Raw genomic sequence first — 15,575 nt, 5'->3', positions numbered from 1 at the left:
TGTAAAAAACAGCACAGTGGAGGTGTTGACAGTATAGTTTGCTTGATGTTTAAACTGGAGACCACTGTATCGTTGCTGTGTGAAGTGTGGAAGGTACACAACTGTGATAGAGAACAGTGGTGACTTGGAACCATTAACTGATCCAGCTGACTGTGTGCATACCAAAATATCAGGCTTGTAAAAAGCAGGCATGTGAATTGCCTTTATGGAAAGCAAACCTGATGTGTTGCCACCAATTACTCCAACTGGCTAGATGAAGCAATGGTGTCAGGATCACCCTGTTGGTGATGTAGTCCAAACATTTGCTTTATTTGTCTTAGCCACACTGAACACACAAGCTGAAAAAGGGTTCTCAGATAGAAATGCACCAACCTTATGACAAATGACCCATGCATATAACTTTTGAAGTTTTAATGCAATAGTCTTGATTCCACCTACTGTATCCAAGACCATTGGTCTAATTTTATGACATTTATTCAAGTTTTTCAAATAAATATGTTTTTTGAGGGTACTATGATTTTGTTTATAGAAACTTTTACTTCTTTGCATCCTTCACTCATACTAGAGATGATTTAACCAATGTTTATAATCCTTCTTACATTATGTCATTACTGAATATTTTCATATTTTAATACATGGCTACAGCATTACCTATCCTTTGTAGCAAGTAGATTATTAAATGCAGCGCTGTTTCAGTTTCTTCATTTTAATTACCCAAGGACTAGATATGTGCATGGATTCTTGTGTTTGGGTTTGGTTCTAATTTCATTGTCGTGTTTTGGTTTGGGATTTGGTTTTGCAAAACCACCCTCAAGTGTTTTGGTTCAAAAATCAGAGTAAAGATCCAAATCTTGGGTTTTGGTTTTCTTGAAATGATTCGTGAGATTTGTCGCTGGGAAAATGGTGGGCACCATGTTTCCTGAGACCAGCGCATGCACAATAGTGATTAGCCACTGGGAACATGGTGGGTTCCATTTTTCCAGAGTCAACATCAACACAGAGAGGAGGGGGACCACACAGATTGTGCACATGGACCCCATCCTCTCTTAACCAGTCCCTGCCTATAGATATAGATTTCCGACATTCATGATATGCAGTGCTCACTGGGCAGTGAGAGTTTGGAAAATGTAAGTAAATATAATTTATTAGTCTTACATCATAGCAGTGGGAAAAGTGTCAGCATAGTATACAGTACCACCATATAAAATTCTACCATTCTTTTTCTTTTCAGCAGTGGGATGTTGGGCTTACCGAATGTGTTTTACCGTCCTGATTCACATCAAAACATTGAAGTGTTGGAGATTTAGTTGCCTCTTTAAATTAAAATATCTAATACACTCCTCTTTCTGTGTCTGAGAATGCTGCCGTCTAACTTTACTGTGTTTTCTCTGCATGTGAGTGCGATAAACTGACTCAAGCGATGACACGTAATTATAGAAGGTCTTAACAAGGTCCCAGTTTCAGTTGCAGAGATCCTTTACTGTGCATCTGTACGTAGCGGAAGAATTCATCTGGCATAGAGTGGGCCCCTTTATTAGGGGGAACGTTATCATAGTAGTGGTGAGGGACGGAGGTTCCATTAAGATCTTGAGAAAATGGCCAGAATCCATATAGTGTCACTTTCTCGCAAATCTCAATGGCGGCGCTTGCCAACATAAGCCCGGATGACATCCGTCCGAACTGGAGCTTCATGTTCCTCCAGTAAAGAGTCAGGTTTGCAATGTAGTGTGGGTTGAAGAAGACGACTCTGCTACTCATGTCAAAATCTTCCAGAGTGTAGAGCGTCCTGATGGAGATGTCAGTGCAAAACAAGTATGAGAAAGCTGGCATGAGAACGAGGGCAGAGCCAAATGCCCGCATCATGTTTATAAATGGCTTCCTCTTCTCTCGCAGACTGCCAAACCTATAGAAGACAATGAACAATATTTTACTGTACCTAATATACTGTACTCAGGGGCTAATTCAGTAAGGCTTGTAAAATGTACAAATTAGCAAAAACTGCGACCAATCACGAACTTGCGAAAGCACGCCCAAACGGAAAATCTGCAACACTAATTTAATATTACAAAAAAAAAGGTGGACTTGTCAAATTTGCAAATTTTGCAATGAGATTTAAAATTCCGCATTTTTTGCTAAAAAACTTACACTTAGTCACATTTTTTGCGTAAAGGTTTCTGATGTCACAAATTAACATCAGCCACACATAACATTGAGCCAACCATGCCTACTGACAGGATGTGTCGAACAACAAGACGAGCTACTTCCGCTGGTGAACACACAAATGCAGGCAGAAAAAGGAAAATGGGAAAAATAAGATTTTACTTACCAGTAAATCTATTTCTCGTAGTCCGTAGTGGATGCTGGGGTCTCCGTAAGGACAGGGTTGGACTGGCCCACAGGGGTACCAGGGAAACCACCGGTAGGCCCCACTGCCTGAGTGCCCACTCCTTCCTCTAGGTATCAGGTTCCAGACTGTGCACTTGTATTATACATGGTAGATATGTTGTATTACATTTCACTAGACTATTGTGTATTTCAAGCCTCTATGGATGCTGGCCACACCCCCTTTGTAGGCTGGCCAAACACTTAAGTATGGGCCCCTAACACTGCATCCCCCCGGTGGGCCCTTCATGCCTCAGTCCGACACTGCGTAAGGACCATGGAGATAGACGGGCTCCGCAGGAGACATGGACACTTTAAGAAAGAATTTAGGTTCTGGTGTGCACTGGCTCCTCGCTCTATGCCCCTCCTCCAGACCTCAGTTAGAGAAACTGTGCCCAGAAGAGCTGACAGTACAAGGAAAGGATTTTGGAAATCCAGGGCAAGATTCATTCCAGCCACACCAATCACACCGTATAACATGTGATAACAACCAGTTAACAGTATGACAAATAACAGAGCATCAGGGCAAACCCCGATGCAACCATAACATAACCCTTATTGAAGAAATAACTATATACAAGTATTGCAGAAGAAGTCCGCACTTGGGACGGGCGCCCAGCATCCACTATCGACTACGAGAAATAGATTTACCGGTAAGTAAAATCTTATTTTCTCTAACATCCTAGTGGATGCTGGGGACTCCGTAAGGACCATGGGGATTATACCAAAGCTCCCTAACGGCCGGAAGAGTGCGGATGACTCTGCAGCACCGATTGAGTAAACAAAAGGTCATCCTCATCCAGGGTATCAAACTTGTAGAACTTTGCAAAAGTGTTTGAACCTGACCAATTAGCCGCTCGGCAAAGTTGTAATGCAGAGACCCCTCGGGCAGCCGCCCAAGAAGAGCCCACCTTCCTAGTGGAATGGGCCTTAACTGATTTTGGATGTGGCAATCCAGCCGCCGAATGAGCCTGCTGAATCGTGTTACAGATTCAGTGAGCAATAGTTTGCTTTTAAGCAGGAGCACCAAGCTTGTTGGAAGCATACAGGATAAACAACGACTCTGTATTCCTGACCCTAACCATTCTGGCTACATAAACCTTCAAAGCCCCGACTACATCCAGTGGCTCGGAATCCTCCAAGTCAGTAGTAGCCACAGGCACCACAATAGGTTGGTTCAAATGAAAAGATGATACCACTTTTGGTAGAAATTGTGGACGGGTCTGCAATTCTGCTCTATCCATATGGAAAACCAGATAGGGGCTTTTATGTGACAAAGCCGCCAACTCTGACACACGCCTAGCCGAAGCCAAGGCTAATAGCATGACCACTTTCCTTGTGAGATATTTCAACTCCACCGTTTTAAGTGGTTCAAAACAGCGGCATTTCGGGAAGCCTAACACCACGTTAAGGTGCCACTGGAGGTACAAAAGGGGGCTAAATATGCAGCACTCCCTTTACAAACGTCTGAACTTCTGGTAGAGAAGCCAAATCCTTTTGAATGAAAATGTATAGGGCCGAAATCTGGACTTTAATGGAGCCCAATTTTAGGCCCAAATTCACTCCGGACTGTAGGAGGTGAAGGAAACGGCCCAGCTGGAATTCCTCAATAGGGGCATTCCTGGCCTCACACCAACAAATATATTTTCACCATATTCAGTGATAATGTTTAACTATCACGTCCTTTCTAGCCTTTATCAGCGCAGGATTGACCTCATTCGGAATGCTCTTTTCTGCTAGGATCCGGCGTTCAACTGCCATGCCGTCAAACGCAGCCGCGGTAAGTCTTGGAACAGACAGGGCCCCTGTTGCAACAAGTCCTGTCTTAGAGGAAGAGCCCACGGGTCCTCTGTGAGCATTTCTTGCAGATCTGGATACCAAGTCCTTCGTGGCCAATCTGGAGCAATGAGGATTGTTCTCACTCCCCTTTTTCTTATTATCCTCAGCACCTTGGGTATGAGAGGAACAGGAGGAAATGCATAAAACGAATGGAACACCCACGGTGTCACCAGGGCGTCCACAGCTACTGCCAGAGTGTCTCTTGACCTGGCGCAATATCTGTAGCTTTTTGTTGAGGCGGGATGCCATCATGTCCACCTGTGGCTGTTCCCACCGACTTGTAATCTGTGCGAAGACTTCCTGATGAAGTCCCCACTCTCCTGGGTGGAAGTCGTGTCTGCTGAGGAAGTCTGCTTCCCAGTTGTCCACTCCCGGGATGAACACTGCCGACAGTGCGCTTACGTGATTATCCGCCCAGCTAATAATTCTGGAGGCTTCCGCCATCGCCACTCTGCCCCTTGTGCAGCCTTGTCGGTTTACATGAGCCACTGCAGTGATGTTGTCCGACTGAATCAGAACCGGTTGGTCAGGAAGCAAGTTCTCCACTTGACGCAGGGTGTTGTATATGGCCCTTAATTCCAGGATGTTGATGTGAAGGCAAGTCTCTTGACTTGACCACAGCCCTTGGAAATTTCTTCCCTGTGTGACTGCTCCCCAACCTCGGAGGCTTGCGTCCGTGGTCACCAGGACCCAGTCCTGAATGTCGAATCTGTGGCCCTCCAGAAGGTGAGCACTCTGCAGCCACCACACCCTGTGACACCCTGGCCCTGGGGGATAGGGTGATTAACCGAAGCATCTGAAGATGTGATCCAGACCACTTGTCCAGTAAGTCCCATTGAAAGGTCCTCGCATGGAACCTGCCGAAGGGAATGGCCTCGTATGATGCCACCATCTTTCCCAGGACTCGAGTGCATTGATGCACTGACACCTGTTTTGGTTTTAATAGGTTCCTGACCAGTGTCATGAGTTCCTGAGCTTTCTCTATCGGGAGATAAACCCTTTTCTGGTCTGTGTCCAGAATCATGCCCAGGAAAGGCAACCGAGTCGTAGAAACCAGCTGCTACTTTGGAATATTTAGAATCCAGCCGTGTTGCCGTAACACTTCCAGAGAAAGTGATACGCTGTTCGGCAACTGCTCTCTTGATCTCGCTTTTATGAGGAGATCGTCCAAGTACGTGATAATTGTGACCCCTTGCTTCCTTAGGAGTACCATCATTTCTGCAATTACCTTGGTAAATTTTCTCGGTGCTGTGGAGAGACCAAACGGCAACGTCTGAAATTGGTAATGACAATCCTGTACCACAAATCTGAGGTACGCCTGATGAGGTGGATAGATGGGGACATGAAGGTATGCATCCTTTATGTCCAGAGACACCATAAAATCCCTCCCTTCCAGGCTTGCGATGACCACTCTCAGCGATTCCATCTTGAACTTGAACCTTTTCAGGTATATGTTCAGGGATTTTAAATTCAATATGGGTCTGACCAAACCATCCAGTTTCGGGACTACAAACATGGTCGAATAATAACCCCTTCCCTGTTGCAGGAGGGGAACTTTTACCCCCACCTGTTGAAGATACAATTTGTGAATTGCATATAACACTAATTCCCTGTCGCGGGTGGAAGCTGGTAGGGCCGATTTGAGGTATCGTAAGGGGGCATCTCTTTGAATTCCAGCTTGTATCCCTGAGACACAATTTCTATTGCTCAGGGATCCACCTGGGAGTAAACCCACTTGTGGCTGAAATTTCGAAGACGTGCCTCCACCGGGCCTAGCTCCGCCTGTGGAGCCCCAGTGTCATGCAGTGGATTTTGTAGAGGCTGGCGAGGACTTCTGTTCCTGGGAACTAGCTGTGTTGTGCAGCTTCTTTCCTCTGCCCCTGCCTCTGGCAAGAAAGGACGCACCTCAGACTTTCTTGTTCCTTTGTGAACGAAAGGACTGCATTTGATAATGCGGTGCTCTCTTAGGCTGTGAGGGTATATAAGGCAAAAATTTTGACTTTCCAGCTGTAGCTGAGGAAACAAGGTCCGAAAGACCCTCCCCAAACAATTCCTCACCGTTTTAAGATAAAACCTCCATATGCTTTTTTGAGTCGGCATCACCTGACCTTTGCCGAGTCCACAGGACCCTTCTGGCAAAAATCGACATAGCATTTATTCTAGAACCCAGTAGACTAATGTCTCTTTGAGCATGTCTCATATATAGGACAGCGTCTTTAATATGCCCCAGGGTCAACAACATAGTATCCTTGTCTAAGGTATCAATTTCCTCAGATAAGGTATCCATCCATGCTGCTACAGCACTACACACCCAGGCCGACGTGATTGCCGGCCTCAGTAAGGTACCTGAATGTGTATAAATGGACTTCAGGGTAACCTCCAGTTTGCGATCCGCAGCATCTTTGAGAGTAACCGTATCCTGTGACGGCAGGGCTACCTTCTTGGATAAGCGTATTAAAGCTTTGTCTACCCTAGGGGAGGATTCCCAGCGTAACCTGTCCGTTGGCGGGAAAGGATACGCCATAAGAATCCTTTTGGAAATCTGCAGTTTCTATCTGGAGATTCCCAAGCCTTTTCACATAACTCATTCAGCTCGTGTGAGGGGGGAAAGGTTACCTACGGCTTCTTTTCCCCATACATATGCACCCTCTTGTCAGGGACTGGGGTTTCCTCTGTGATGTACAACACATCCTTTATTGCTATAATCATATAACGGATGGATTTAGCCAATTTTGGCTGTAACTTTGCATCATCGTAATTGACACTGGAGTCAGAATCCATGTCGGTATCTGTGTCAACAATTTGGGATAGTTGGCGCTTCTGAGACCCTGACGGCCTCTGCGACATAGGATCAGGCACGGGTTGAGACCCTGACTGTCCCGAGGCTTCAGTATTGTCTAACCTTTTATGCAAGGAATTAACATTATCATTTAAAACCTTCCACATATCCATCCAATCAGGTGTCGGAGCCGTCGGCGGAGACACCACATTCATTTTTTCCCGCTCTGCTTCCACATAGCCTTCCACATCAGACATTTTGACACAAGCGTACCGACACACCACACACACAGGGGATGCTCTTTTTTGAAGACAGTTCTCCCACAAGGCCCTTTGGAGAGACAGAGAGAGAGTATGCCAGCACACACCCCAGCGCTATATAACCCAGGAATAACACAGTAACTTAATGTTAACCCAGTAGCTGCTGTTTATGTTGTGTTTTGCGCCTATTATGTGCCCCCCCCCCTATCTTTTTTACCCTCTTCTACCGTGTGTCTGCAGGGGAGAGCCTGGGGAGCTTCCACTCAGCGGAGCTGTGGAGAAAAAATTGCGCTGGTGAGTGCTGAGGGAGAAGCCCCGCCCCCTCGGCGGCGGGCTTCTGTCCCGCTTAAATATGCAATTTTTGGTGGGGGCTCATACATATATACAGTGCCCAGCTGTATATATGTTTACCTTTTGCCAAAAGAGGCCCCTAATGCTTCCCAGGGCGCCCCCCCCCCACGCCCTGCACCCTTACAGTGACCGGAGTATGTGTAGGTGTGTGGAGGAATGGCGCCCAGCTGCAGTGCTGTGCGTTACCTCAGTGAAGATCACGGAGACTTCTGCCGCCTATGAATTCTTCTTTGCTTTTCATACTCACCCGGCTTCTGTCTTCCGACTCTGCAAGTGGGACGGCGGCGCGGCTCTGGGACCGGACGGCGAGGGTGAGATCCTGCGTACCGATCCCTCTGGACTGGAGCTAATGGTGTCCAGTAGCCTAAGAAGCAGGACCTGCACTCAGAGAGTAGGGCTGCTTCTCTCCCCTCAGTCCCTCGATGCAGGGAGTCTTTTGCCAGCAGAGCTCCCTGAAAATAAAAAAACCTAACAAAATACTTTCTCTCAGCAAGCTCAGGAGAGCTCACTGAAAAGCACCCAGCTCGTCTGGGCACAGTATCAAACTGAGGTCTGGAGGAGGGGCATAGAGGGAGGAGCCAGTGCACACCAGAACCTACATTCTTTCTTAAAGTGCCCATGTCTCCTGCGGAGCCCGTCTATCCCCATGGTCCTTACGGAGTTCCCAGCATCTACTAGGACGTTAGAGAAATATTTATAAAAAAAAAAAAAGTAATGCATAATTAAAATGTCCACAAAATCACAATTATTGTGGTGATGTTATTGAACATATGTTTCTTTGTAAAGGGGAAAAAAAAAACCTTACACATGTATGTGGGTATGGTTTTTGAAGATAATAATTGTTGCTTTAAATAAGAAAAAACTCAGCTTTTAAACAAAATGCCATTAACCAAAAAAAAAAAAAAAAAAAAAAATTGCTTGTAAATGTTACTGTACATGTTTGTAGGAAAACAAGTGTGTTCTTGACAAACCTGCATTGATATTAACTTAAAGAATTATTAGGTTACCATACCTCCCAACTTTCTTGTTCGGGGAGGCGGGACCCTCGCGCGGCGAAGCCGCGCGCGCTCCCGAAAAGGGGGTGTGGCCTACGAAAAGGGGGCGTGGTTTCACGGGAGGACCCGCAATCGCGAGTCACGCCCCCGTTTTCGTCACTGAGGGGGCATGCCCAGCGCTCTGTGAGCCGCTGGCATGCCTCCTCTCCCTCTGTCTGCACTGAATAGACGCTGTGCGCATGCGCACAGCGTCTATTCACCGCTGCTCTGCTAAGCAGGGCAGCGGGTGACAGAGACTCCCAACTGCCCCCCCCCCCCACCGCGGGACACTGCGGCCCGCGGGTGGGACAGCGGGACAGTCCCCAAAAAACGGTACTGTCCCGCGAAAATCGGGACAGTTGGGAGGTATGGGTTACTACTAACATATCTTTTAGTGTAATACACACAATTTAAAGCTCCTTACATGTTGTTAAGTTTCAATGCAGCCGAATAAACTGAATTGTGGTCAGCAGTGTGAGCTGCTTCAGCTGGGGGTAATGAAGCAATGATTGCAGTATACAGCAAACATTCTACAACTGAGGTCAGCTTGTGCAGATTTTAAGGTAGACCTGTAGCCACTCAGAAACTGCTCATCATAAATGTGTGTTCAGTTGCAAAAATTGCATATGCACCGCCCACCGATCATCAGCATACGCCCACAACATGCCCCACAACACGCCCCTGCTCGTAGGTTTTGCGAATACAGCCCTTTAGTATGCCCCCTACATGCCTAGTTTTCGTAGTGCATACGCAGTTTTTGCTACGTCTCAGAAGTTGTATTTTTTGTCTCATATTTTGCATTTTTTGTCTCAGATTTTACGTATTTTCACAATTTTCGCGATTTTTGCGGTTTTGCATTCCTTGTTGAATTGGCCCCTAAGATTCCAATACAGATCCATCATGCAGCACAGGTATCAATAGATAACTGTTGAGGTTTTGAGGCAGCTCAGTAAGAGAAGGTGATTTAATAAATACAAAATCCCAAGGCATGACTGTACATCAGTCTTTCTTTGAAATTATGAACTTCTTAAGAGCTAAGGATAAGTCCCACTCATTCTTAGCACTGTAGGGGCTGTATTTGCTTTATCTCAATTTCCAACAACTAAATCGATGGATATTGATCTAAGGTCCTCATTTAGAAAGGATTGCAAAATTTGCGAGTCGCAATCTGACCGGTTATCGAACGAATGCACATGCGTGAGTAAAATTAGCAACAGAAATTGCGGACACGTCATGATCGCAATTTAGCCGCTGTTTGACTGACTGGAAGCAGGCATTTTAAAGGAGGGCCTCCGATGTCAGCTATGAACACTTCCAGCCTCTTGTGTCGTAAGAGTATTGGACAACCTTGACTGGATCAAATAAGAAAAATATCTGATGTTCCGGTAATTGCGTATGGTTTTGTGATCAGCCCACATATTGCGATGCATTCACAATTTCTGCAATGGCCATTTTTTCTCAGTTTATGGGTGGCAACTAGTTGACCGCAGCAATTGCTACTTAGCAGTAATTGCAATCCCTATTGAATAAGATCCTAGATCGATTAGGGTTTCCAGGGCTAAATCACACATTTGCTAACATTTATAGAATAATATAAAAAAAATAATTCTTAGTAAATGTGTGTTTTAGCCCATGAAACCTACCATTGATTTAGATTTGAAACCCATCTATTTTTAAATCACAAAAAATTTAATTAAAATCGACCTTTAGTGAATAGAATAACAATAGTTTCTGCTGGTGTGGACTGGGGAGAGAGGGTAGAATTGTAATCTCATTGTGTGGCTGCAAAATATAACTTATCTCATGGTACAGTACTACAGAAAACAGTGAAAAAAAACAGATGTGGTCATTCCGAGTTGTTCGCTCGTTATTTTTCTTTCGCAACGGAGCGATTAGTCGCTAATGCGCATGCGCAATGTCCGCAGTGCGACTGCGCCAAGTAAATTTGCTATGCAGTTAGGTATTTTACTCACGGCATTACGAGGTTTTTTCTTCGTTCTGGTGATCGTAGTGTGATTGACAGGAAGTGGGTGTTTCTGGGCGGAAACTGGCCGTTTTATGGGTGTGTGCGAAAAAAAGCTACCGTTTCTGGGAAAAAGGCGGGAGTGGCTGGAGAAACGGAGGAGTGTCTGGACTAGAGATGAGCGGGTTCGGTTTCTCTGAATCCGAACCCGCCAGAACTTCATGTTTTTTTTCACGGGTCCGAGCGACTCGGATCTTCCCGCCTTGCTCGGTTAACCCGAGCGCGCCCGAACGTCATCATGACGCTGTCGGATTCTCGCGAGGCTCGGATTCAATCGCGAGACTCGGATTCTATATAAGGAGCCGCGCGTCGCCGCCATTTTCACACGTGCATTGAGATTGATAGGGAGAGGACGTGGCTGGCGTCCTCTCCGTTTAGACACTTGATTTACTAATTTTGGGGAGCATTAGGAGTACTCAGTAGTGTACAGTGCAGAGTTTTGCTGATAGTGACCAGTGACCACCACTTTTATTTATAATCCGTTCTCTGCCTGAAAAAAGCGATACACAGCACACAGTGACTCAGTCACATACCATATCTGTGTGCACTGCTCAGGCTCAGGCCAGTGTGCTGCATCATCTATATATATTATATATCTGTCTGACTGCTCAGCTCACACAGCTTATAATTGTGGGGGAGACTGGGGAGCACTACTGCAGTGCCAGTTATAGGTTATAGCAGGAGCCAGGAGTACATAATATTATATTAAAATTAAACAGTGCACACTTTTGCTGCAGGAGTGCCATTGCCAGTGTGACTAGTGACCAGTGACCTGACCACCAGTATATAATATTAGTAGTATACTATCTCTTTATCAACCAGTCTATATTAGCAGCAGACACAGTACAGTGCGGTAGTTCACGGCTGTGGCTACCTCTGTGTCGGCACTCGGCAGCCCGTCCATAATTGTATATACCAGTGACCTAACCGTGGTTTTTTTTTCTTTCTTTATACATACATACTAGTTACGAGTATACTATCTCTTTATCAACCAGTCTATATATTAGCAGCAGACACAGTACAGTGCGGTAGTTCACGGCTGTGGCTACCTCTGTGTCGGCACTCGGCAGCCCGTCCATAATTGTATATACCACCTAACCGTGGTTTTTTTTCTTTCTTTATACATACATACTAGTTACGAGTATACTATCTCTTTATCAACCAGTCTATATATTAGCAGCAGACACAGTACAGTGCGGTAGTTCACGGCTGTGGCTACCTCTGTGTCGGCACTCGGCAGCCCGTCCATAATTGTATATACCAGTGACCTAACCGTGGTTTTTTTTTCTTTCTTTATACATACATACTAGTTACGAGTATACTATCTCTTTATCAACCAGTCTATATATTAGCAGCAGACACAGTACAGTGCGGTAGTTCACGGCTGTGGCTACCTCTGTGTCGGCACTCGGCAGCCCGTCCATAATTGTATATACCACCTAACCGTGGTTTTTTTTTCTTTCTTTATACATACATACTAGTTACGAGTATACTATCTCTTTATCAACCAGTCTATATATTAGCAGCAGACACAGTACAGTGCGGTAGTTCACGGCTGTGGCTACCTCTGTGTCGGCACTCGGCAGCCCGTCCATAATTGTATATACCACCTAACCGTGGTTTTTTTATCTTTCTTTATACATACATACTAGTTACGAGTATACTATCTCTTTATCAACCAGTCTATATATTAGCAGCAGACACAGTACAGTGCGGTAGTTCACGGCTGTGGCTACCTCTGTGTCGGCACTCGGCAGCCCGTCCATAATTGTATATACCACCTAACCGTGGTTTTTTTTTCTTTCTTTATACATACATACTAGTTACGAGTATACTATCTCTTTATCAACCAGTCTATATATTAGCAGCAGACACAGTACAGTGCGGTAGTTCACGGCTGTGGCTACCTCTGTGTCGGCACTCGGCAGCCCGTCCATAATTGTATATACCACCTAACCGTGGTTTTTTTTTCTTTCTTTATACATACATACTAGTTACGAGTATACTATCTCTTTATCAACCAGTCTATATATTAGCAGCAGACACAGTACAGTGCGGTAGTTCATGGCTGTGGCTACCTCTGTGTCGGCACTCGGCAGCCCGTCCATAATTGTATATACCACCTAACCGTGGTTTTTTTTTCTTTCTTTATACATACATACTAGTTACGAGTATACTATCTCTTTATCAACCAGTCTATATATTAGCAGCAGACACAGTACAGTGCGGTAGTTCACGGCTGTGGCTACCTCTGTGTCGGCACTCGGCAGCCCGTCCATAATTGTATATACCACCTAACCGTGGTTTTTTTTTCTTTCTTTATACATACATACTAGTTACGAGTATACTATCTCTTTATCAACCAGTCTATATATTAGCAGCAGACACAGTACAGTGCGGTTGTTCACGGCTGTGGCTACCTCTGTGTCAGCACTCGGCAGCCCGTCCATAATTGTATATACCACCTAACCGTGGTTTTTTTTTCTTTCTTTATACATACATACTAGTTACGAGTATACTATCTCTTTATCAACCAGTCTATATATTAGCAGCAGACACAGTACAGTGCGGTAGTTCACGGCTGTGGCTACCTCTGTGTCGGCACTCGGCAGCCCGTCCATAATTGTATATACCACCTAACCGTGGTTTTTTTTTCTTTCTTTATACATACATACTAGTTACGAGTATACTATCTCTTTATCAACCAGTCTATATATTAGCAGCAGACACAGTACAGTGCGGTAGATCACGGCTGTGGCTACCTCTGTGTCGGCACTCGGCAGCCCGTCCATAATTGTATATACCACCTAACCGTGGTTTTTTTTTCTTTCTTTATACATACATACTAGTTACGAGTATACTATCTCTTTATCAACCAGTCTATATATTAGCAGCAGACACAGTACAGTGCGGTAGTTCACGGCTGTGGCTACCTCTGTGTCGGCACTCGGCAGCCCGTCCATAATTGTATATACCACCTAACCGTGTTTTTTTTTTCTTTCTTTATACATACATACTAGTTACGAGTATACTATCTCTTTATCAACCAGTCTATATATTAGCAGCAGACACAGTACAGTGCGGTAGTTCACGGCTGTGGCTACCTCTGTGTCGGCACTCGGCAGCCCGTCCATAATTGTATATACCAGTGACCTAACCGTGGTTTTTTTTTCTTTCTTTATACATACATACTAGTTACGAGTATACTATCTCTTTATCAACCAGTCTATATATTAGCAGCAGACACAGTACAGTGCGGTAGTTCACGGCTGTGGCTACCTCTGTGTCGGCACTCGGCAGCCCGTCCATAATTGTATATACCACCTAACCGTGGTTTTTTTTTCTTTCTTTATACATACATACTAGTTACGAGTATACTATCTCTTTATCAACCAGTCTATATATTAGCAGCAGACACAGTACAGTGCGGTAGTTCACGGCTGTGGCTACCTCTGTGTCGGCACTCGGCAGCCCGTCCATAATTGTATACTAGTATCCAATCCATCCATCTCCATTGTTTACCTGAGGTGCCTTTTAGTTGTGCCTATTAAAATATGGAGAACAAAAATGTTGAGGTTCCAAAATTAGGGAAAGATCAAGATCCACTTCCACCTCGTGCTGAAGCTGCTGCCACTAGTCATGGCCGAGACGATGAAATGCCAGCAACGTCGTCTGCCAAGGCCGATGCCCAATGGCATAGTACAGAGCATGTCAAAACCAAAACACCAAATATCAGTAAAAAAAGGACTCCAAAACCTAAAATAAAATTGTCGGAGGAGAAGCGTAAACTTGCCAATATGCCATTTACCACACGGAGTGGCAAGGAACGGCTGAGGCCCTGGCCTATGTTCATGGCTAGTGGTTCAGCTTCACATGAGGATGGAAGCACTCAGCCTCTCGCTAGAAAACTGAAAAGACTCAAGCTGGCAAAAGCACCGCAAAGAACTGTGCGTTCTTTGAAATCCCAAATCCACAAGGAGAGTCCAATTGTGTCGGTTGCGATGCCTGACCTTCCCAACACTGGACGTGAAGAGCATGCGCCTTCCACCATTTGCACGCCCCCTGCAAGTGCTGGAAGGAGCACCCGCAGTCCAGTTCCTGATAGTCAGATTGAAGATGTCAGTGTTGAAGTACACCAGGATGAGGAGGATATGGGTGTTGCTGGCGCTGGGGAGGAAATTGACCAGGAGGATTCTGATGGTGAGGTGGTTTGTTTAAGTCAGGCACCCGGGGAGACACCTGTTGTCCGTGGGAGGAATATGGCCGTTGACATGCCAGGTGAAAATACCAAAAAAATCAGCTCTTCGGTGTGGAGGTATTTCACCAGAAATGCGGACAACAGGTGTCAAGCCGTGTGTTCCCTTTGTCATGCTGTAATAAGTAGGGGTAAGGACGTTAACCACCTCGGAACATCCTCCCTTATACGTCACCTGCAGCGCATTCATAATAAGTCAGTGACAAGTTCAAAAACTTTGGGTGACAGCGGAAGCAGTCCACTGACCAGTAAATCCCTTCCTCTTGTAACCAAGCTCACGCAAACCACCCCACCAACTCCCTCAGTGTCAATTTCCTCCTTCCCCAGGAATGCCAATAGTCCTGCAGGCCATGTCACTGGCAAGTCTGACGAGTCCTCTCCTGCCTGGGATTCCTCCGATGCATCCTTGCGTGTAACGCCTACTGCTGCTGGCGCTGCTGTTGTTGCCGCTGGGAGTCGATGGTCATCCCAGAGGGGAAGTCGTAAGCCCACTTGTACTACTTCCAGTAAGCAATTGACTGTTCAACAGTCCTTTGCGAGGAAGATGAAATATCACAGCAGTCATCCTACTGCAAAGCGGATAACTGAGTCCTTGACAACTATGTTGGTGTTAGACGTGCGTCCGGTATCCGCCGTTAGTTCACAGGGAACT

At 45.5% G+C, this 15,575-nt stretch overlaps 1 protein-coding gene across 1 annotated transcript in view; it reads right to left on the bottom strand.

The window, feature by feature from the left end:
• Positions 1-1,130: 1,130 nt before the first annotated feature.
• The window catches only part of LOC134934764 (alpha-2,8-sialyltransferase 8F-like), a 65,564-nt gene continuing 51,119 nt past the window's right edge, over positions 1,131-15,575 (bottom strand). Inside the window, exon 7 of the mRNA XM_063930129.1 lies at positions 1,131-1,903. Coding sequence (XP_063786199.1) covers positions 1,444-1,903 — 460 coding nt within the window. The 3' untranslated portion in view covers positions 1,131-1,443. The remainder of the gene's footprint in view (positions 1,904-15,575) is intronic.

Source organism: Pseudophryne corroboree, chromosome 6 (assembly GCF_028390025.1).
Source record: "Pseudophryne corroboree isolate aPseCor3 chromosome 6, aPseCor3.hap2, whole genome shotgun sequence".
Taxonomy (NCBI): Eukaryota; Metazoa; Chordata; class Amphibia; order Anura; family Myobatrachidae; genus Pseudophryne; species Pseudophryne corroboree.
This window is presented reverse-complemented; position numbering and strand designations above follow the sequence as displayed.